The 22,986-nt window shown below is 45.8% G+C and overlaps 1 protein-coding gene across 1 annotated transcript in view; it reads left to right on the top strand.

Moving 5' to 3' along the window:
- LOC107374383 (calsyntenin-2) overlaps positions 1-22,986 on the top strand; it is a 542,719-nt gene that overhangs the window by 167,962 nt on the left and 351,771 nt on the right. Inside the window, exon 2 of the mRNA XM_070543765.1 lies at positions 18,136-18,258. Coding sequence (XP_070399866.1) covers positions 18,136-18,258 — 123 coding nt within the window. The remainder of the gene's footprint in view (positions 1-18,135; positions 18,259-22,986) is intronic.

Genomic DNA, 22,986 nt, shown 5'->3' with positions numbered 1-22,986 from the left:
AAGGACGGGCTCTTCTGAATAGTTAAAAAAAAGACAATGGGGGTATAAATGTGAAAGTGGCCGTTTTTTTAATTAAATGAACAAATATGCATATTGATGTACAAAGGCAGTTACACTGCAAACTAGTAACATAAATTAGGTTATAGTCACAAGCCCATGACTTTTCCCTGAATGCTTATTTAGAGCAGCTGATTTTTAAAGTTAGCAGAGTTCATCTTTGGTAGTGGGTTCACTCACTCATTTAAAGATATCGGCCAGAGGCAAAATTCGTTTGAACAGCGTGTGTAAATGTGTATTAAAATCTCAGATGAAAAAGGTTTTTGGATTTTGACGGCTGGAATTGTAAGAAAATCTGATGTTTGTGACCGGCGCAGGAAAAACAGAAACTAACTTCCGGTCTAAGCCCTGGGCAGCTGGTGATGTTTCACATGGAGCTCTGCTGAAACAGCAAAACTGCGGTAAAAATGGCTGTTTGTCCTCATCATAAAGCGTGTAGCCCCCCCCCCCCCCCCCCCCCGTTTGGCGCTCATGCAGGTGTCTCTTTCCGTTCCGACGCTGCTACACGTAATATTTTTAATTTATTAAGCCTACAATTTATTTTTACTCAGTAACGGATATGATTTAAAATGTAGTGAATTACTATTCTTTTTAAAAAAACGTACTCAAGTAAAAGTAAAAGTACAGATTTTAAAAATGACTTAAAAAGTATAAATTTACAAAAAAAGCTACTCAATTACAGTAACGTGAGTAAATGTAATTCGTTACTTTCCACCTCTGGTAAGTGGTTACTTTTAATAAAGTGTCAATAGAATATAAATGTATTCAATAAAATGTAGTATTCCATAAAATATGAATCATCAATATCACTGAACCTTTATTATTTGATGGATGATGAAACTAGGTACTCTGGGTGTGCCAGGGAAACAACACTTTATAATAATTAGACGCAGAGGCAAAAATATAGTTTATAAAAAACGGTTTAATGCTATATTTCTATTACTGTGTTGATGCAGAATAAATTATTATAACTGATGCGTTAAGGTGATATCAGCTCAGACACTGAATGAGCGATAGTGGAATATGAGCTTAGATGTGATGTTAAAAGAAACCTAATTATCATAGAAAACTGAGACGTCTGGGTTGTTAAATAAGTTTAGCAGAATTTTCAAAGAGGTTCAATAAATGATAAAATTAATAATAAAAAACATCCTGATTACTGCTGTGAAGGGAGCTCTCGGTAAGCCCAGCTGGCAGGGAGTGGAGCCGGCTTGCTGCCGGGAAGAGTTGACTTCAGGAAGGTCGGAGGTCGCAGCTTCCTTTGAATTTGCATGACTGACCAGTGAGATACATCCTGAGTCTGCTGGCGAGACGATCTGATGAGTCGTTTCTCTCTCTGATGGAGTTTTGCAGTTTTGCAAAGAAAAGTTAGATTCCTTACGCTGCTGACCCAGTTGGCCTAACCGGACAGCGCTAGAACTCAAGAATTCAGGAGGTGAATTCTCTTTTAATAACTGTTGTTTATCAATTTGGACCAACCACAATCTAGAACGTGTAATAGTGAGCGTTATCAAAATCCTCAGACACCACCTCATTCCTCAAACACTTAAAAGAGGCTCATTCTGTCAGGAACCGAGTTCAGAAGACCCGTGAAGACGCCAACACAGTAAAAATATTTTTAAAAAAGTCTTTATTTAAAGCAGAGGTACCTGGAGGGCAAGGCTGAGGCAGGTTCAGAGGCAGGCTAAGGTCAAAGTGGCAGGCAGAGAGCAAGGCAGGGGTCAGGCAAAAAACAAGGTCCAGAGGCAAAGATCAGGCAGGGTGGATGGCTGGAGAACTACTGGCAAGGCTGTAATAATCTGGCGGGGAACTGGTGGCTTGCTGGTGAATATAGAGTAGAGGAAGCAGGTGTGTGAGATGAGCTGATGAGCGAGGAGCAGGTGAAGTGGATGAAACTGATGAGGTGTAGGTCAGGTTGCTGTGGAAACCAGGGCTTGGCTTGAGCTTGGTGAAGGGACCAGGTGAGCTGAATGAAGGTATAATGAGGAAGTGGAGGAGGGTGAAGGACGGGAGTCATGGCACATTCCACTTAATGTGAAGTGAATCTGTCGCGTATCATGATAGTAATACTTCGTCTTCGTCTTCCTCCGCTTATCCGGGTCCGGGTCGCGGGGGCAGCATCCCAATTAGGGAGCTCCAGGCCGTCCTCTCCCCGGCCTTGTCCACCAGCTCCTCCGGCAGGACCCCAAGGCGTTCCCGGACCAGATTGGAGATGTAACCTCTCCAACGTGTCCTGGGTCGACCCGGGGGCCTTCTGCCGGCAGGACATGCCCGAAACACCTCCCCGGGGAGGCGTCCAGGAGGCATCCTGACCAGATGCCCAAACCACCTCAACTGGCTCCTTTCGATCCGGAGGAGCAGCGGTTCTACTCCGAGTCCCTCCCGAATGTCCGAGCTCCTCACCCTATCTCTAAGGCTGCGCCCGGCCACCCTACGGAGGAAAATCATTTCGGCCGCTTGTATCCGCGATCTCGTTCTTTCGGTCGTTACCCAAAGCTCATGACCATAGGTGAGGATTGGGACGTAGATCGACCGGTAGATCGAGAGCCTGGCTTTCTGGCTCAGCTCCCTCTTCCCCATGACAGATCGGCTCAGCGTCCGCATCACTGCAGACGCCGAACCAATCCGCCTGTCGATCTCCCGATCCCTCCTACCCTCACTCGTGAACAAGACCCCGAGATACTTAAACTCCTCCACTTGAGGTAGGACCTCTCCCCCGACCCGGAGTTGGCAAGCCACCCTTTTCCGGTCGAGAACCATGGTCTCAGATTTGGAGGTGCTGATCCTCATCCCAGCCGCTTCACATTCGGCCGTGAACCTACCCAGCAAGAGCTGAAGGTCAGAGCTGGATGAAGCTAGGAGGACCACATCATCCGCAAAAAGCAGAGACGAGATTCTCCTGCCACCAAACTCGACACACTCCACACCACGGCTGCGTCTAGAAATTCTGTCCATAAAAGTGATGAACAGAACCGGTGACAAAGGGCAGCCCTGGCGGAGTCCAACCCTCACTGGGAACAGGTCCGACTTACTAGTAATACTGATATATGAATATTCTGGTTCTGGTTCTGACCTGGAACTGGCAACAGCCATGAAGCCTGTGGGATGATGGTGAGATAGTAACGTTTTGTGTATAAAAATGGACAGCAGTACCCACAGGGTGCCCTTCCTTTCTTACATATTCTACCTTTAAATATCGACCAGGTGCCTAGGTCCATTTAGACGAGTTTCATTCAAATCTTCTTTTTCATCTGCACTTCCAGATTTCTCAGTTTGTGTTTTTGCTAAAATTGGGTCACAAGTTCCTCCCAAAGCAGTCACACCTTTCCTCAGCATGCACTTCTCTCTCATGAGACTCCAACTCCCAACATCCCCCTGGCTAGAACTGGTCGCCCACATCATCAAACCGCATCCACATATGGAGTCAGCCCACCAAACAGTACTCAGTCATCGAGTCACTTGACCCACGCCCGAGACCCGGGTTTCCCAGCTCTGTTCTCCCATTTTTACTAGTAAATCCAATGGTTGTGAACCCGTTCCCCTTCGTGCGCCACACTGGTGTTCCTAGATTAACAGCGTGTCGGCCATTCCCGGCACTCGTTCTTCCACGTTTGGGTTTCCGTCCGTGCTACAGCTCAAAAACGTGCCCCATGTGCACCAGCGTTGTTCTTCTGGACAGTTCTGTGGTCTTCGTCACCTTCTCATCCAGCTCCAGCTGGATCTGAGTGGTACCTCACATGTACACATGTACATACAGGTTGATATATTCGATGATCTATTTTCATTCTCTAGATATTGTGAAAGTACTTTGTGTTTCTGAGGTTCCCACATTTGAAAAATGAGAGAGTCAATATGTTTCACAGCTCTTCTGTGTGTGTGTGTGTGTGTGTGTGTGTGTGTGTGTGTGTGTGTGTGTGTGTGTGTGTGTGTGTATCTCGTGATGCACACAAGTCACAATGAAAAGTTTTTGTTTCGGCTGATGCACAAAGTGCCTCAAAGGTGTCTCCGTAAGTTTCCACTGAACTCTAAATTTATTCTTTATGTCTCTGCCAACACCTGTCTGTCGCTAAAAGAAAATAAAGGTGGCCGTGATGATCTTGAGGAAACCACAATCTTTATTTGAGATCTTTAGAAAGTGCTTGACAGCGGAGCCTTACTACACAACCTAGAACCCGTGAGGTCCGAGACACCCTCACAAATGTTGCTGCCACCAGTGAGGCACGGCTTAAAGAACAGCCGCATGGATGCACCGTTACCATGGTCATGGTGCTGGATGTGTGAGGCATTTCCCAATGAAGCTGTGTTCCCAGCCACACACACACACACACACACACACACACACACGGAACCGTACACGGATGCTAACTAGATTAGGGTGTATAGTGCACCTCGTGTTGCAGAAGACGGTGGCCTTCACTTGAAAAGCTCAGCCTCTCTAACACGATTACACGGGGGGAACTTTTATTGGCTCGATGCACGTTCACCCCCGTCTCACGGCCGGCCGCAGGTGTCGCATTAAACGGCTGGCACAACATTTAGCAGGGATCAAAAATGACCTGAAGACTTGTTCACCAACACACACACACACCCTCTCTCTCTCTCTCTCTCTCTCTCTAGGCCATCTGCACACGAGTGGCTCTTTCTGGCTGCAGTAGGGAGCAGAAGTGGTTTAAATCAGCAAGAGTGTTCGTCTCTGGCCACTTTTCATGCAGGACTGTCCACATCGTTAGTTTTCTCCCAGTACATACATTTCCACCCACCTCTCGACAGCGTGGTTCAGCGTGAATGTCAAAAGATCAGGAAAATTAGCTAAAAACCTGAAATGTTGGAGACATAAACGGTGAAGACGTGGTCTATCTGGTCGTTTCAGCCTAGTCAGGCATGAAACAGCGTGGGGTTTAAGAACCATGGTTAATATTATGACAGTATTTAAAATGTGTTAATGTACTTTTGCATCACCAGGTATTAGAGTAGTCCACATGTAGTATTTACAGTGTTTGCAGTAACACATTACTCTAATATGACCAGTAACACGTATCTTAATGTGTTAGCTTTTCCAAATCAGTAATCAGTTTAACGTTACTTATCAAAGTCACTGTGAAATACCGTTAACTTTTTTATATATATTTGGTAAACAAACATGGTAGAAGAGGAGTGCAGCATGCTTCTGTCACCTGGGTTTCTGATTGGCTACACATCATGTTCAACGGGCAGCACGTCCTTCTGTCCTCAGAAAAGTAATCGGATAATCAGTCTGGTTTTAGAGAGTATCACAGCACTGAAACTGCATTAGTGAGAGTTACAAATGATATTCTCATGGCCTCAGATAAGAATCTTGTGTCTGTTCTAGTCTTGCTAGATCTCAGTGCTGCCTTTGACACAGTTGATCATAATGTTCTTGTAGAAAGGCCTGAACATGAGCTGTTGCTGGTTGCTGTGGATGCGGGGGTTTTGGTCTCCCTGCTGGGGCTGGAGTCCTCGTGACCCAGACCTGGATAAGCAGACAGTTACATGGAGAAACCAAAGCACACACAAGTCGATATCTAAACGGCAGATGCAAATTATTTTATTTATTTTTATCTATGTGACGAAGCATTTCTGAATGCAGCCTGTCCCACACACATAGTCAGCTTATGTCCCAAGCTCACCTGGTTACCCACCTGGATGCATTTGCTGATCTGTAGAAGCCCCCCATCTGGGACTCTTCCTTCTGACTGTGTTTGGTTGTTTAGACGTGTCCTTTGACTTGTTCTTAATGCATGTATATGTAGGGGAAAGCAGCCATTTCTGTAATTGCACATACCATAATAGAGCAGGATAATGGCTCTCGAGCGCTGCAGCGAGACAACAATGGTGGCTGTGGAGCCATTTGATGAGAAGGGGTAATGATAGCCGGGGGCAACGGCACCAAAAGTGCACATGCAGCTCCTAAACATCCACCCCTGCACATGTGGATGGATGCTTTTACCTTTGTGTGTGTGTGTGTGTGTGTGTGTGTGTGTGTGTGTGTGTGTGTGTGTGTGTGTGTGTGTGTGTGTGTGTGTCCTGTGGCAGGAAACACCTACACCTAGCTCTTTGGTGTCCTAGCTCCTCCGAGGGCATATAACACACATGCATATGCTTCTGCTGCTCACTATTTAAAAGAAGTTTTCATCTCCATATTTATTTTGTCAACACAGGTGAATAAATGTAACCAATACAATTTTTTTATTAAATTTGGGGTAAAATTTTAAACGACTGAAATGTATTTTTCTAAAGTGTTTGCGTTTGTAAATTTCAGTTAAATGTTTTGGATACGTCCGGTTATTTTAATAAAAATGAGTAAAGGTGCAACGCAGCACATCGCCACAGGCTGAACTCTCCCCGAGTTACCACAAGGACCAATGTGGTGTGCCACCCCATACGTTTCTTTGGCTCCATCTGGCCCCCCCATCTAAATTTTCTAGAGGCGCCCCTGAGCTCCTTTCCTGGGGGAGGGGGTGCTCAGTGACTCGTTCCTTTTCTCTGGAAGTCGAGCAGCATTTGCAGTAATATGGCAACACAATAGCCTCTTTTATAAGTCAGACCATCGCGTCATTACTGAGGGATACATCCGAATTCGTGGGTCTCGTAAACGCAGCAAGGAGCAAAGGGGAAAGGTGATAAAACTCGATTCTGATGCGCTTAGCCTCGTAGTAATAGTGTCGAATGAGCCCCTCGCCCCTGATGGCTACACGCGTGTCAGCCCCGCTAATCCCTTTGGAGCGACTGTGGGACCCCCCCAAAAGAGGATGGTAGCGTTAGTGACGCATGCTGCGCGCTGAGTGCCGGCCGGAAGGGATGTAAACACAGATAAACATGGCCTCTCACTAGTACCTTTCAACCACCTACAACATGGCGAACTGGACGGACGTGGAGACCGTGGAGCTTTTAGCCGTGCGAGCGGACGAACAGATTAGTCGCCTTTGTACGGGGACGGTGAGAGACAGCCAGCTGTTCGACAGAGTGGTGAAAACACCGGCTGAGCGGGGCGTCAAGCGGGACAAAAAGCAGGTCACATCACAGCTAAAGGTCCTGAAAGAGAAATTTCATCAGTCTGACGTGTCTTCCGTCAGACGCTGAATGCGCGACCCTGTTCGTCACATGCGGGGGGGGGGCGGGGGGGGGGGGGGGGCGCCCAGCGTCCTCCCTATACCCCGTCTTAGTTGGAGAGGTTTCTGATAGCGGTTTATTCCAGCTTCAGCTTTGCTACTATAAATGCCAAAATCCTCTCCAGGGAGCCGCGGCGAAACCCGTTTAGCAAACGCTCTGGTCCTGTAAGAGCAGCTAATGATTAAAGCACAAAAACCACTCATCTCAGCTTCTCAGCTCTTCTTTAATCTCGTCTTCCGACTGCACATATTGGTTCAGGGTGGTGTTGGATTCTAGCCAGGGTGAAAAACAAACTCCTGGTTAAATCCTGACCTTTGCTTCTCCTCTCTCAGATAGCTGCAGGGACAACGTTCAGGTCTAGTTGGGAAAGCAGTGTCAAAACACAAATGCCATCCTCATAGAGGGCTTTCCACGTGAGGTGGCACTTGACTCCTGTTTGTTTCTGTGTGTAGAGCAGGAATACAAATGCACCTTTATGAATGTCTCGGCTTATTTTTTAAACCTTTGAGCTGCAGTCTTTTGTTTACTGTAGCTGGAGCGTGCAGCAGATGGTTTGTAGGGCACCGTGTGCTCCTGCTATTTTGGATTTGTTAGTAGCTGATGTGGTGGAGGGCTGCTGGAGCGCTGCTTGGCTCTCCAGTTCACCAGCAAACCACCCCCGCAGCACAAAACACACACAACCAAAACGCTGGGCACTAGAACCACAGCCAGAATACACACACACACACACACACACCTGAGGCGACTGAGGGCAGTGTGTGATCCAGGTTTACCTCACCCAGCCCAGGGCTACCAACCACTCATCTTATCTAGCCGCTAGATCCGAACACAGCCACTGCAGCGCGCCAGTCCGAGGCTAACAGCCGATCAGGCAGTGGCGGTTCTTCTCTGAGTAAAGTTTGAACAGAACGTTCTCTTCCTGACTGCTTGGAGCTGAGAGGACAGCAGAAGGAGCCTCACGGTGAGCATGGCGCAGGTCAAGGTGTCACTGCTGGAGCAGCCCGGTCTCTGGGTGACCCCGGTGCACGGACGGGGGCGCCTTTCCTTTGCGGTGTGCTCTGACTGACAAACGAACTCACCTGTATTCAGCTGGTAACCTCCAGCATCTGCTGCCCGTCTTCTGTTTTTGAATGTTGTCCTATCGTTGATGAAACGGGAAAGCGATCCTCACCTGCCTGCCCGACAGGTGTTATTGATCCTTGATCATGATCCTCTTAGTGAAATTTAAAGGGGCCATATCATAGAAAATCCACTTTTGGAGATTTTTACCATGTGAAATTGTTATTTTCTCATGATAAAAAATATATAAAAACAATTTTGGGCTGCATTTATGCACTTACCTGTTTCAGCTGCAAATGTAGAGTTTTACTTTGAAAATCCTATGAAGCCTTAATGGAAACTGGTTTCATCGTCAGGCCTCGCTGCTCTCCAGGAAGCTAGTCTCTGGTCCGACCCCTGCCTCCCCTGGCAGCACAGGATGTGTGTGTTAGGTGACTACTGCTTTGTGACTCAGCCAGTTTGCTGCTTGTGTTGCGATCAGCAAACCAGAAGAAGGCAGACACAGAAAGGGGCGTGTAGTGTACTGGAGTAACATTCGCTTTATTTGAGAGGCAGGTTCACGCACATGTAGACTAGGATGAAGTTTATTACAATAAGATCAACCTGGACTGACTAGATGTCTGTCAGTGTGCACGTAACCGCACTGACAGACGGGAGATGTCCCGGTCCTCTCGACTGTTGTGTCTCCATTCTGATTCAGCCTCTCAGGACTTTGCACGGACGTCAGCATACAGCAACAGCTTCAGCAGTGAACGGTGCCACTGATCAGCACCAACATGTGTCCACAGTAACATTAATAACAATAACAGCATTTACATCGTATTAATCCATTCAGAGGACGAGAGCAGCTGTGTGATGTAAAACGTGGCATTCAAGGACCAGAAGAAATGCAGTTTTTTATGGCGCTTTGTGAGACAACAAAGCCGTGTTTATTAAGGCGATGTGGGGGAATTTCGCCATGTTTTCCAGTGTCTGGAGTATAATTTTAAGCGTGATCTGTGCTTTTGTTTTTTCCTTCCATTTCGCGTCACCAGCAACTCTTCTAACTTTACTGTTAGCTGGGTTAGTTTGGGAGAAGAGGAACAGTATTCCAAGTGGATCAGGCATTTTGATGAGCCAGCTGGATACCGTGGAGACAGGGATCTGTCAAATTCAGAACACACTGATTTTCCGTCAGTTTTATTTGATGGGGAATTCTGGACCCTCATCACAACTGAAACTAACCGATATGCTCACCAGTATTTAGAGAGGGAGGAACTGAAATCTAGCTCCAGATACAATGACTGGTACGATGCAACTGTCCCAGAAATGAAAGCGTTCATTCAGTTCTGCATGGGGCGTGTGGAAAAGCCTGAGACTGAGGATTATATATATATAAATAAATAAATAAATAAATAAAATATATATATATTTTTTTTTCTGCTAAAAACGCCTGGAGAAACTCTGTTAGCTTCAGGTTACCATGTAGCTAATGTTCGGCAGATCACCAACTGTGGAGTGGTGTCGGCCCAAGCCGGGCAAGCAGCCCACTTGGCTAAGCGGCCCACCGGGACAGTGCCAGAATGCCAGATAGGCCAGTCCACCCCTGGACAGAAGCCAAATAGAAAGTTTAGAGCAAAGCATTGGCCCAGAGACAAAGCAAGCTAGCGGCTAACACTAGCAGCTATGCTAGCGGCTTGACTAGTTACATCAATATAAAGTCATCTTGTTTCTTGTTTGAAATGATATTGATATTTTAAAATATTGATATACTGCCCAGCCATTCTCTGGCCTCATAATCGCGGTGCAAATCAGATGAATTTGATGTTTAGCGAATGTTTCCAGATGAGATGAGAGCATCATAAATGACCTCTGATGTTCTCTAAGTAAAGACGTTAAATTGAGTTGTTCTGATTGCGATGTAGAAAAGAGTCCTGTTATTTTACTAAGTAACATATTTGTCCTGATGCTGAGAATAATAAACATTAATACGAATAGTTTTATAATTATTGCATCAGATAAGAATCTAAAGGTTAATAATGTGCGGATTTCCCTGGACTGTTGCTACATGTGGAGGTGAACCAACGCCTCAGGTTGCTGGGTTAGTTTTTTATTTGGCATTCTGATGTTTTTGTTTCTGTTACAGGATGTGACGTTGAAGTCGTTGAGTCTGATTGTTGCTCCTGTAGCTGACGCATCCTTACACATACAGGATGTCTGTGTTGTGGCTCCCAAACGGCTCTTCCCTTGCTCCGTGGCACTGATTCCTGTCTGAGTCAGAGGGTGAAACTGACATGTGATGGCTCCAGATCCCAGTTCCAGCGGCAGCTTCTGGTGGCTTTAACTTTCTATCCAGGATTTTCACACTAATTCCTCTTCACTCTCCTTCTAAAACATGGAAACCGTGTGTTTGTGCACAAACTACAAAACTAAAAAAAAGACTTCTGTTTGGCTAAAGTTCTTCAGCAACAACAAAATAATTCCTGCAGCCATGACGCCCGTGTCATTAAATGCACCTTATCAGCTTCAGCTCAAAGACTAAACGGGTCTCAGGTCAGCAGTAACGTTAGGAGCATAGTAGATGTGTGTGTCTGGACGAGAGGAGGCTGTCAAATGTAATGAAGTCATCTCCCTGCAGATGGTCTCTGTCAGCGTGGTCTGAGAGCGCTCTGAGAGAACACCAGATTCACGTTTGCAGAGATCTTCACCGAAGACAGGGATCAGCGCAGCGATGGAAGGCAGAGTGGGGATGTTTCCAGATGATCCGCAGTGACCTGCTGATGGACATCTCAGAGCTGCCAACATCTCCCAGCTTACAGTGCAGCTGTAATTGCCTGCTGGAGGCTGTAATGGCTCGCTGTCGCTGCGGTGTTTACTTTTCATTAGACTGATGTATTCATCGGACCCGTTTTTCTTGACCTTATCTATCTGAGTTTAATTTCCTACAGACTTCTTTTTAATTACAACTGTTGCTCTTCCTCCCCCGTCCCCCCGGGGTCTGTTGGGACTGAGCCTCGCCGGTGTCCGGTCAGAGATTAATGCGCCGATGTAGCGCCTCTGCCACGCCTGGAGCCGCGAGTCAAATCCACGCCTCTCGGCCTAATTGGCGATGAAATGGCGGGGGACAGTCCAGCTGACCGGTGCTCACCGTAAAGGGCAGCACGGCTCCACAATTCACTTTTCAGCTGTCACGCTGTCTGATTATATCCACCTGGACAGGGAGAATAGTGTGATGAATTTAATTTGAGGAACACAATGTGATTTAGTGGCCCATCATTTGTGCATAGACAGAATTACGAGGACAGGAATAGAGAGGCTTTTGATTCATTTGGTGCAACAAACAGAAACAAGTTAAAGCATGAAACTGGAGAATGCAGCTGCTTTTTATTCAGCTGCTTTTTATTCCGCCTAATTAAGTTAAAAATAATAATGTGCAGTTAATAAATTCTCTCTAACGGGTTCTCAGAGGTCGTGTTTTCAGAATATCACCTCAGATCTAAAAGAACACATCAAACACAACGTCTTTGCTTTAAGGCCTTCTACGTCTCAGGTAGTCCAGCTCACCTGAGCAGCTGTGAGGTTACAGAAGACGGAGGCAAACGGCCCCCAGCCCCCTCCATTTGCAGGTTATCGCATGCCATTTACTGAATGCTTTTAGTGGCCATACCGTGTGTGTGCTTTACAAAATTGGTGTCACTCTGGCGGCCTTTTTTCAAAGGTTGTGAGTGTTTGCTGATGCTTTAGAAGCACTCATTCCATCAGTCTTTCCTGCAGCTAAAGGGGTAGACGAGTGTCAGACGGTTCAACTAAGTCATGGAAAAGACCAACGTTCTCTTCGGTGATGGTTGAGGGTGCAGGGCTGCGAGCAGGGTTGGTCATGCTTTCTGCGAGCACATTGTTGTTTGTAGTTCTGTGAACATCAGAGTCCATGTTGGTTTTCTTCTTCTGCTCTTCTAACCTTTGGGGATGTGGGAAATCACTCCCCACGTCCGGCTGTTGAGTATTGTTATTGTTCCCAGTGACCACTGGGATGTGTGTAAGTGATCAAGCTAGCTTACGCACAAAACGGGATCGGAAAACTGCGTAAGCAACTTTCCACGTAAACTTTGGGATTTATGAAACAAAACTTAGCAGAAAATGTGCGCAACTTTAAGTTGACTAAGGACCTGGCTTACGCACATGTTGGACATGGAGAGCACCTGCAGAGCTGCTGCTGAGCAGGGTACCATTATGAAATCCTGCAGCATTATCAGCTGTATGCACACACAGAACAAGCCCGCTGCCCGGGATGCCTCGTTGGACGCGTCGTCCCGAGTCACTGGGGGAAACAACGAGATTTGGTTTTGTTTTATATTTTAAAGACGGACACATTTGATCTGCATTAGTAAAAGGCTTAAACGGTACCAGTCTCCTCTGAATGGTAAGTGTCTCCCTCCTCCACGCACGCTTGCCGGTCCGAGCGGGGGATCAGAGGTGCCAGGGCCTCCTCCAGTGGCAGACACAGTCTGGCGGTGGCAAAACATCTTTTTTTTTTTGCCTCCACATTCAGATCAGACCATTTTTTATATCCGCCACAGATCTCTCTGAAGAACTCAGCATTGACGGCTTCAGCAACGCCGTGCCACTCCGTAGATTTTCCCTTATTTGTTTTGAAAAAGCACTTCCTTTCATTTCTCCACCTGACCCACAGGTACCTCAGTTTCTGCTTGTGAAATAGCGCTTCCTTGATGTGCGGCCTCCATCTTTAATGGTGAAATGCTGCAACGAGCCGGCATGAGAACCACAAGGCACTTTGCATTGACCATTTATGGCAGTAAGTGGGTGTGGCGAGGGCAGGAAGTGATCAAAAAACACCTGAGAGTTATTCTCGTTAGTCTCTGATTTATGAAGCGGAGATTGCGTGCGGCTGTGCGTCCTCCATGTTTGATAGATCACACACCTGCCTGGCGTGAGTACATTGTTTTTGCTGAGCTTGAGTACGGTTTTAGTAAGGATTCTACGCCATGTTTGATAAATGAGACCCCAGGTCTGGAAGCGAAGCCGTCTCGACAGAGAGAGTGAGTAGACGTCTGACGTGTCTGAAGGTCGTAGGCACGACTGGTAAAAGATACTTCCCAGGTCTGACGAGTTAGTGGTGGATTCAGTAAATGATAACTGATTGATCTAAAAAAGGATGGTTCTTTAAGCCCCTAAGATTATTCCACGGAAAGATCTGGCTGATTCCCTGTGGGATGGTCATTTAGCACGAGCTGTGAGCTCGTCTGAGCTCTGGCTGAACTGGGAAAATAGGAAGTGAGTTCACTTTCAGGAAGTGTTTGTTTATAAACTTTGACCAACCAGATCTGAGAAGTATGAATAGGCTCTGATGCCTCACAGGCACTCAGAGGAGGCCGGTTCCACTTAATGTGAAATGAATCTGTTAAGCATTCATTTGTTAATATACTGATATTAATATGTGAATGTCACTGATGATAAGTCATTATTAAAGTCATCAAGTAGACTCGTTTATTGCAATAAAGATCTGAACTAAGTCATGAGATAACACACCTTTATGTTTATTATTCAGTCATTATTGCATCACTTTAGATGGAGCACTCGTTGTAGATAACAGAATATATGTTCACTTCCTGTGGAGCGAAGGAAATAATTTTATGAGACCAAAATAAGAATCTTTTAATTAAAAGAGTAAAATCTCGACTTCTTCATCAGACCTTGTAGCTTCCAGTGTGTTAAGGAACGTTATGGCTTACTCTTCCTGGTGGGAGGGTTAGGGAAGGTAACGGGACTGTTTTCTTATGGAAGAGCACAATGTTCCTGGCAGAAGAAGATGCTGGACAGTCTGTTGACCTCTGACATGGCTGTGGATAAATAACTGTTGGACTTTTCCAGTGCTACAGCACCCAGTAGAAACATGCATCATAGTGGGAGTAGTCATGGAGCAGGGCGGATGGATACGTAGTGGGTCTCGTGGTGGAATCACACCTTTAACTTTCTCCTGCTGTGGCCGCTACATGACAACACGGGTCAAGGTGACTTCTACTTTTCCCTTTAGGTAGATTCAAACCAAACCAAACACGCATAGCGTCCACTTTCCTGTAATGACTCGGGGTCATGTCTCAAGCTGTCAGGACACGCGCCCAATCCTGTTCCACGGGCGCTGGCGTCCTGTGATGACTGCATGAGCGTTAGGGGTAGGGTTCACACGTGGGTGGTACCTCATCTGGATGCAGTGATTACCAGAGGCAGGCTCCTCTTTATTGCTCTCATCACTCCTGATGAGAAACCATTTAATCCTGCACACATGGAGAGCAGCGAGGCTTCGAGATGTCATTAGCCCCTGATTGTGCAGCAGCTCGGTCATACCAGCTGATGGAGAGATGCACTCACAAAGGGTCATCATCTTCACAGAGACGTCATCCAACTCACCTGTGATGCTGAGTTATCTGTAGTGGGTTTTCTTTTCAGTGCATCCCAGGTATGTTTGTGTTTTTGGAGCAGCTTTTATGATGCAGAACACCAACTTTGGGTCTTCGCACCTCAAGGATAACTGGAACCAGCTGGGCTCCTGAGATGTGATCAAACTTGAAATGGAACCGAGGATTCGACTCTTTAACTCTGCAGACTCCTCATTAGATATCGTGCTCAAACACACCCGTGGCTGTGATTTAGATACATGCGTCACAAGTTAGTGTACAGGATTATGAAACAGTCAGTAAAACGTGCTGTTCTTGTTGCACAAAAATCTTCCCTAAAACAATGTTTTTAACAAGTTTGTCTGTTTTAATTGCACCAGAGGGAGTGAAGGTACCTCCTGTTGTCCTGTGCAGCAGCGACTTCTCCTCGTGCCGACATTCGGAAAGTCCTGAACCTTTCTGCCCCTCAGTGTTGGCATACACTCATGAATATTCCCCACGTCCTAATAGACTAATGTGTTTCCATCGCTGCCCTCGTGAATGATCTCCTCTCACCGTGTCAGAGCTGTTTGTCATGCTTTCTTGACCGGCCCTCATGAATATGGAGTCTCCCGGGGTTGGAACGAGTTCCCCGGGTATCACCGAGCTGCCAAAATACCTGGAACACAATCTGAAGACCTTCAACACTCGTTTTATTCACAGCGACGCTATCAGAACTGGGCGTGGTCACATAAACACAGAATAGATCCATAAGTCCCAGAGTTTCTGGTCCTTCTCTAAGGAAGCAGCAGGGGACATCTCAGCTGGTAGAAGCTAACAGTTAGCATGAACGAGTCCACCGTACAGCAGAACTCCTCCAGGCTTGTGTTATTTGTGGAGATAAAACAGGTATTTTGTTAGTCAGCACAATAAAGACACGCGTCTTTAAAGCTACTGCTTACCTCAAGCCGTCGGGCTAAAGCAGGAAGTGAGCCCACGGGCGATGCGTTCAGGAGTCACACATGAATCAGACGGCGTCAGTCCGGTCTCAGCTGTTACAAACTCATAGACTTATAATGTACTCGTAACAGAAGTGGCGACTTGTAGCTGTTAACTCTGGATTCTTGTTTAAAGCATGTTTGAGAGTTTTTAAGGTTTTATTGACATCTGGTGCAGAAGTGAAGTGCTCCGGGACTCGATTGTCTGCTTTTCATTTCTCCTGTCAGTGAATGACAACTAATTATTGTTTTTGCACTTTATTCCTGAAACCCAGGGAGCTTCAAATTACAGTGTTGCTCTGTCGTTTTCTGTCCACACACTTGAACCTGACATTTACAACGCAGGCTTAATGAAATCCCTTTTTTCCCTTTTCTTAGTTTTGCTCGCGCTAACAACTAGCACAGTGGGAGGAGCCAGAAACACTGGTTCTTCTAGCTCTTTCTGTCATATTGACTGGGTAATATAACAGTAATGTACTGTCAGGTAATAAAACTAGGAAATATATTTTGTTTCTGTGAAAAGGTCTGGAGCAGCCTGTGTATGTGTTACAGATGGCTCATTTATCAGATCCAGTTGGGTGAAACTAGCGGGTTGGGCCCAGGTCTAACAGGGATTACTGTAATCCAGACCAAAAAATAAACTAAATTATAAAAAAGAAGATGATATAAATAGTGTTTGATTGCATATTATCTCACTAAACTATAATCAATACTTTGTGATCATGATTATTAATATTATTACTATTATTTTTGTCACTTGTAACAGTAGTAGTAGTAGTAGTAGTAGTAGTAGTAGTAGTAGTAGTAGTAGTAGTAGTAGCAGTGGAACTATTAGTAATAAATGGTGAATGGCCTTTATTTGATGTAGCACCTCCTAGATTCCTGGTGGTTCAAGTGGTTTTATCCTCCTTTAAATATAAGTAAATAAATAAATACATAAATAAATAATAAAGCACTGAGTGAAATGTATACGTGAAACGAATAATGAGTCAAACCTGCTTCTTTAAAGCACTTAGGGCAAACAATTCTGCAAACAAGCTCTCCTCTCTTCCCTGAGACGCTTCTACCGGAGCCACAGAGCCGTGATGCCAGAGGAAACGAGGGAGTGCCAACCGCAGCTCAGTTTTCTCGTTTCTGAGAACGTGCATGTTTAAGCTGGCTCTTGCGTGACCTTCATCACCACCCTCTCCTTATTCTGCTCTCATTCCACCTTTCCTGTGATCCACTGATTTCCCTCTTTTCTGTTAATTTTCTTTCTCCCTTTCCTCAATTTTTTAATCACAATTTTTACATTTACATTTACAATTTTTTGAAATATTTTTTGTTCTTTAATTGTTTTTTGTTTTTGTGAAGCGCCTCATGTTTTTTTATCTTGAGAGGCGCTTTATAAAAGATCGTTTTCCTTCTTTCTCTTTCTAAGTCCAAACATTTTGTGTTGTCTGTGACTTCAAAAGGTGTTTTTCTTTTTGTGAATCTGGTGGTTTGTCCTAAAGCAGATGTGGTAGCAGCTGGCTGTTTCTCCTTCTCTGATATCATTGAGTGGAGAACCTCTCACACCATTGGTGTTCTGTTGCTAAATGCGTGAGTGTGTGACGAGTGGAGTACCCGGGGATGTGCGACAGGTCAGTGAGACCGACGGCCGGTTGGTCCAATAGTTGCTTTTGGTCGGAAACGTGTTATTTTGTGGACAAATGCGAGAGAACCACTTATTTATTTATTTATTTATTTATTTAAATCTCCACAATATATTCATAGCTCCACAATGTTAGAATGTTGTTGAGAGGCTTGAAAAAATGTTTAAAGCCAATTTGCTTCCAAATTTGCCACAGCAGCTTGCACGTGTAGTTGTTCAGCACGATAGCAGCAAGCTACCAGCAAGACAGTATTCCCGTAATAAGTGTAGTAAGTGCTCCCTACCGTAAAGCACCCAAGAGTGCTAATACCGGATATGAAAAAATATTTATCCACTTATCAACTCATCATGTATGACTGGTCATCGAGAGTCTTCTGGTACTGACCTGTAGCAGTCATGAAACTCACAGACTGGGAGTGAGAGCAGTTGCTCCCACATATTGCACCTTTAACACTAGAACTCCCAGAGAGCAGACATTTGGCGGTACCCCCCAGCTCCACTTGACTAGGTCGTTTTAATTTAGTATCCTTAAACGCTTGTGAATGGTGGTCTTTGTTTGGTAAATAGGGTCATTACAGGTTTTCTGAAGTGCCAGCCTGACCAACACAACGAGAGTTTGGGAAATGTGCTTTTAAAGGAGTGGTGATAACTGACTAAGTGTGGGACTGGGACTCTAAACTTGTGGGTCTGAACGATGACGGCAGCAAAAAGAAGAGAAGAATTGCTGATGGATATTAGAAATATCATTAATAATGCTGAGTCTGCAGGATGCTGAAAGTGTTTTTATGCCAATGCTAAATTATTGGTATGTGAATGCACTTTTGTTGTGGGTTTATTTAATATGTAAAAACTAACAGCAGCATCTTATTGCATTGTGTCTCCATAGTGAATAAACACAAGCCGTGGATAGAGACATCATACCATGGGGTGATAACTGAAAATACCAACATTGTCCTGCTGGATCCTCCTCTGGTCGCCCTGGATAAAGATGCCCCCATCCCCTACGCAGGTATGGTTCATCTCCACCTGAGCATGATCAAAGCAGCGGGCTGAACGCAGACTGACTCCTATCCGCTGGAGCCAGTCAACAATGACTCGGGAGTTCGTCCACGTGGGGAATCATAGCTGCAGGATGTGCTTACACCAGAGAAATAAACCCTATCAAGCTGCCGTGTGATATACCTGTAAACGAGCCTGAATGGATCCACTATTTCCTCTGCTTCCCAGATTCAAGCCTGCACTCTGCTGCATCCATTTAATCTAATCATGTCCAGTAAACACACATCACTTCCAGAGGTCCCGTTTCCTGCTTACTTACTAAAGTAGGGGAGTAGCCCAAATAAGCCCCTTGGTGGCTGAGGACGCAGCAGAAAACCCCGAGCATAACCGGATTAGATTCTTCCCACTTTGTGACCATTCCAGCTCATCCAGAGGGCGCCAACACTCCGGGGAAGCCGTTCGCTGGAGGCTGTCGGTGCGCCCAGCCATCTCTTCCCCCGCCAGGCCGCTAATGTGGCCATGGCTCTAGCAGGGGGCCGAGGCCCACTCACAGAGACCCTCGAGCTGAGCTGGATGGATAGGCGGATTGTTGAAGAGGAGGAGAGAGAGACAGAGAGAGAGAGAGAGAGTGTGTGTGTGTGTGTGTGTGTGTGTGTGTGTGTGTGTGTGTGTGTGTGTGTGCTCACAGAACCTTGTTTTTGTGCCATGCTGTGTGTGTGTGCTATGGCGTGGCCAGAGGGACTCACCGTAATGGCCACCCTGCAGGTAGAGAGAAGGCAGTAGGGAGGAGACCTGACTGACCAGCACACACACACACACACACACACACACACACACACACACTAAATAATTAGCACACAGGAGCAGTAAGTCGCCACTTCCTCCCTGTTGTTCCCCCCCCTGCCGTCTGAATCTCTCTCGACCCTCGTGTCGTCCTCTCAGCAGCCCTTCCCGCGTGTTTCACCTCACCTCTCTTCTTGTTTACATGCAAGCAGCCCCAACAATCACATCAGCAGCCTCCTGGTTTTATTTAACGACTGCAGACCTGCACCACGTTGGTCAGTAATTATCTGAAGTAAGTCTCTCCTTCGTCCCTCAGATTTCAGGGGTGGAGAGGCAGGGCAGCTCACAGGCTGCAGACGCACCTCATCACTGAATCCGGTCATTCAGATTTTAATCACAGCAAACCTGAGACACTGACAGCCAGTGCCTGACGGACGGGAGCCAAGTGTGATGCTTCACAAATAAACTTAGCGTAAGAAGTAAGGAAGCTTGTTGTTTTAATGAAGGTTGCAGAGAGTTTCGCACATTTCTGGAGGCGCCACCCACATCTTTAGCTGTTTACTCCCCAGGAGTACTGTTACAGCAAAGACACAATCAGTCAAGCACTGGGTTGATGGAAGTGAAATATAAAAGCCACCACACGACGACCAACAGGACATCATAATGCAACTGGAGTAGTGCTCAACCAGAACTCTAAACGTGGTTTTTGCTTCTTCATTCATTTATCTTGATTTTACTTCCATTTTATGAATACTCGCATTGCAACTTCAGTTTTGTGGCTTTGCATCCTGTTGACCCTGCTAAGCCGCCATCTAAAATATCCATGGAAGGCTTGGGTCCTGATCTCAACTCAAGTTTCCGATCGGGGGTCCTGATCAAATGATTGATCCGTATCGGAGCTGCATGGTAACGGCCACCGCCCAGTCTCCAGTCTCCATGTTGTATGTACTATGGCACCGACTGCTGAGCTGGAGGGCACAACTGCTTTCATCAGGAGCAGGAAGTGAGCTGAAGGAGAACAAAACTAATGAAAATGTTATGAGTGCTATGTTTAACCCTCCCACTGTCCTAATGGGTGTGACCCCGCGAGGAAAGGTGACCATTGAGTAGACTTGATGGTTTATCCCTTGAGGTCCCTGAAGGGATAAACCATCAATCCTGCTCTATGGTGAACTTTCCTCGCGGGGTCACCCATAAAGACGGTGGGAGGGTTAAAGCAACACTAAACAGTTTAAGCTATTACTTAAAGTGTGCTTGGATTCAAAGCAAAGAGCTAAAACCAGAGTGAGCATCATGGCCTACACTTGTTTGAGCTAGCTGAAGGAGGCTATGAAATCATGGACCGATGGTGACCTGGCTTTGTTGCTCCTGGACTTGTGTGTAACCAGGGGCGGACTGGCCATCTGTGGATTCTGGAGAAACGGCCGGTACTCCAGGACGGCCGGTGGGCCGGCCCACCACTCTCCACGCACGCTTTCAACTCCTGTTTTTCCCCCCTCAAAGCTCTTTCACGCTCCAGCGCTCTAGGTGGCAGCACTGCACCTCTAAGTTGGAGGCCAGCGACACTGGCTGTGGCCGCCAGGCAAGGAGAAGAAGAAGCTGAAGCGGAGAGGAGGCAGTAGAAAAAAAAAACGATGCAAAACCCGGCCGCTAGTAAAAAAAAAAGGAAAGGAAAGGGTGGGGCTGAGAAGGCGGGCCTCAGATGCCAACGCCTCTAAATGTCACAAATTAACCGACTTATTTAGCAGCACAGCCAGCAGCAGCGCCTGGCAGCAGGGTCACGGCAGGGATGAGGGACAGAAAGATGCGCTGGCTCCACCGGCAGATCCAGGGGAAGCAAGTATGGGATGAAAGAGGAGAAACATTTGCAAGGATTGATGTTAGGAATTCATGTTTAGGTCGCAATTTTATTTTATGATAACAGCTAAATATCAACATTTTAGCTGTGAAAGGCCACATGCAGGGGGGAATAAGAAGTATGTTGTGGTTTTACGTAAACCGGTTGGTAGTACAGGTAATGCTCACAAGCGTTTCAATACAGAAGTTACGTTTGCATTTTCATTTAGATGTGGTATTATTTAGGAAGTTTTATTACCGCATACATTATTAAGCTTATCAGTAATACAGCTTTTAATACAACGTACAGTCAACATTAGCGCTGTTGCTATCACTCTGATGGTTTGACCGCGTGTTTTTGCTGCAGAATTTCCGTGCGCTGATTACTTTGGGCCGGGCCTAGTCAAAGTCCAGGGCTGTGTTTTAGTCCCAGTCCGTCCCTGTGTGTAACAATACTTCTGTCCAGCAGTGTGGATCTGCGTGGCTTATCAGTTGACTAACGTGTTAGCTCGTTGTTAGCACCAGACTGTGGCACGGCTTTTAACCAGTAGGGGGTGAAGCGGGAAACTTAGTAAGTAAAACCTCTTTTCCTTTGCTCAGTTCAAGACTAAAGATTAAAATAAAGTGGGAGAAAACACCACCTAGAGCTGGTCACTTGCTTCAAATTGATTCATAAACCCTCTTTTAAACCACATTTAGAAGCATTGCTTCCTCTGCTGGTGCTTGTCGGACCTGGTTTTGTGTCCAGGTCTCTGTGATGTCTAAAAGTTACAGATCAGGGATCGATAAAGAGTGTTGACAGGACTGTGTGTTTTCAGCTGTTATAAACTGGACTGGTGAGAGTAAAACACCTGTTTGCAGAAATAGATAAACTGTCTCCCTACTAGGGATGAGCCGGATACTCGTTTCAGACGAGTATCCGGTACGGATAAAGCATTTTTGACAAATACGAGCATGAAACGAGTAAACCTCGTAAATATCTGTAATCGTGCTGAAGGAAAATCCTCATTGGGTAACTGACTGTCTTCACGCTCTGTGATTGGCCAGTCACATAGAGCGCCCGCCCCTCCCTACACACAAAACTCTCTAGCCGGCCGGGAGCTCAGTCCGTCCGGCTCATCCACGCACACACACAGACAGTAACGGATCGCGCTGTGATGGCTTCACTGTTGCTCACGTTTCTTCAGTTTACCCTAGATTTTTTTCAGCTCGCCTCTTTTTCGGTTGAATATTTAAAGTTACTTTTTTCGTAACTGACATGGTGCGTTTGACAAGACAGAGCTGACGTGCTGCATCAGTCACTCACTCCCTCCGCTCCGGTGGGGTTTTTTATTTTTTTAACTCCATCTCTCTCCCTCTAACCCTCTCTATCTCTCTCAGACACACACACCTCAATCCACGTAGTTTTGTTTAACTTTGTGTGGGGCAAAATGCCAAGAACGTTAAGAAAAAAATCAGTTTAATCAAATTAAAATAAAAAAATATACATAAAGTTGTGTCTGGTTCTAGCATTTCATATTTCCTAGTTCCTACTGCATGAGTTCAGATGTATTAATCCATGCACTCAAATAATAATGTTCTGATTTAATTGAAACACTTGTTCTGTAATAGTTTCTTTACTATTGTGATCAAAAATATTTAATCTCAATTCTGAGGCTGCTCTGTAAATAGTTTTCAAATAAACAATACACATAGCAACTTCCGATCAATCCATTTTAATTTCAGACTTAAAATAATGTATTGATGTGAACCACACCCACTTCCGGTTAAACCACACCCACTTCCGGGTTATGCCACGCCCATTCCGATTACAGATACAGGTACAGATAATTTAGTTGGTTGAACAGATACAGATACAGATAGTGGTGTACTCGCTCATCCCTACTCCCTACACTGTGATCCTCTACAGAACGTATTGAATGTAGGTAGCCTGCAGAACTGCTGTATATCTGGGATCCTGTCATATATCGTCTTAAACATATATGACTCGTGTCATCACTGGGGCAAACACATTTTCTGTCTCAGAATCTATGAAGGAATGTCGTCAAACACGGTCCTATCAGTAGAAAATCAACAATCGCTTTGCAGAAACCTGAATTTGGACGACTTCAGCAGGAAA

This window comes from Nothobranchius furzeri, chromosome 13 (assembly GCF_043380555.1).
Source record: "Nothobranchius furzeri strain GRZ-AD chromosome 13, NfurGRZ-RIMD1, whole genome shotgun sequence".
In the NCBI taxonomy this organism is placed as follows: Eukaryota; Metazoa; Chordata; class Actinopteri; order Cyprinodontiformes; family Nothobranchiidae; genus Nothobranchius; species Nothobranchius furzeri.
The sequence above is the reverse complement of the archived record's forward strand: the minus strand, read 5'-3'. Positions and strand labels throughout refer to the sequence as shown.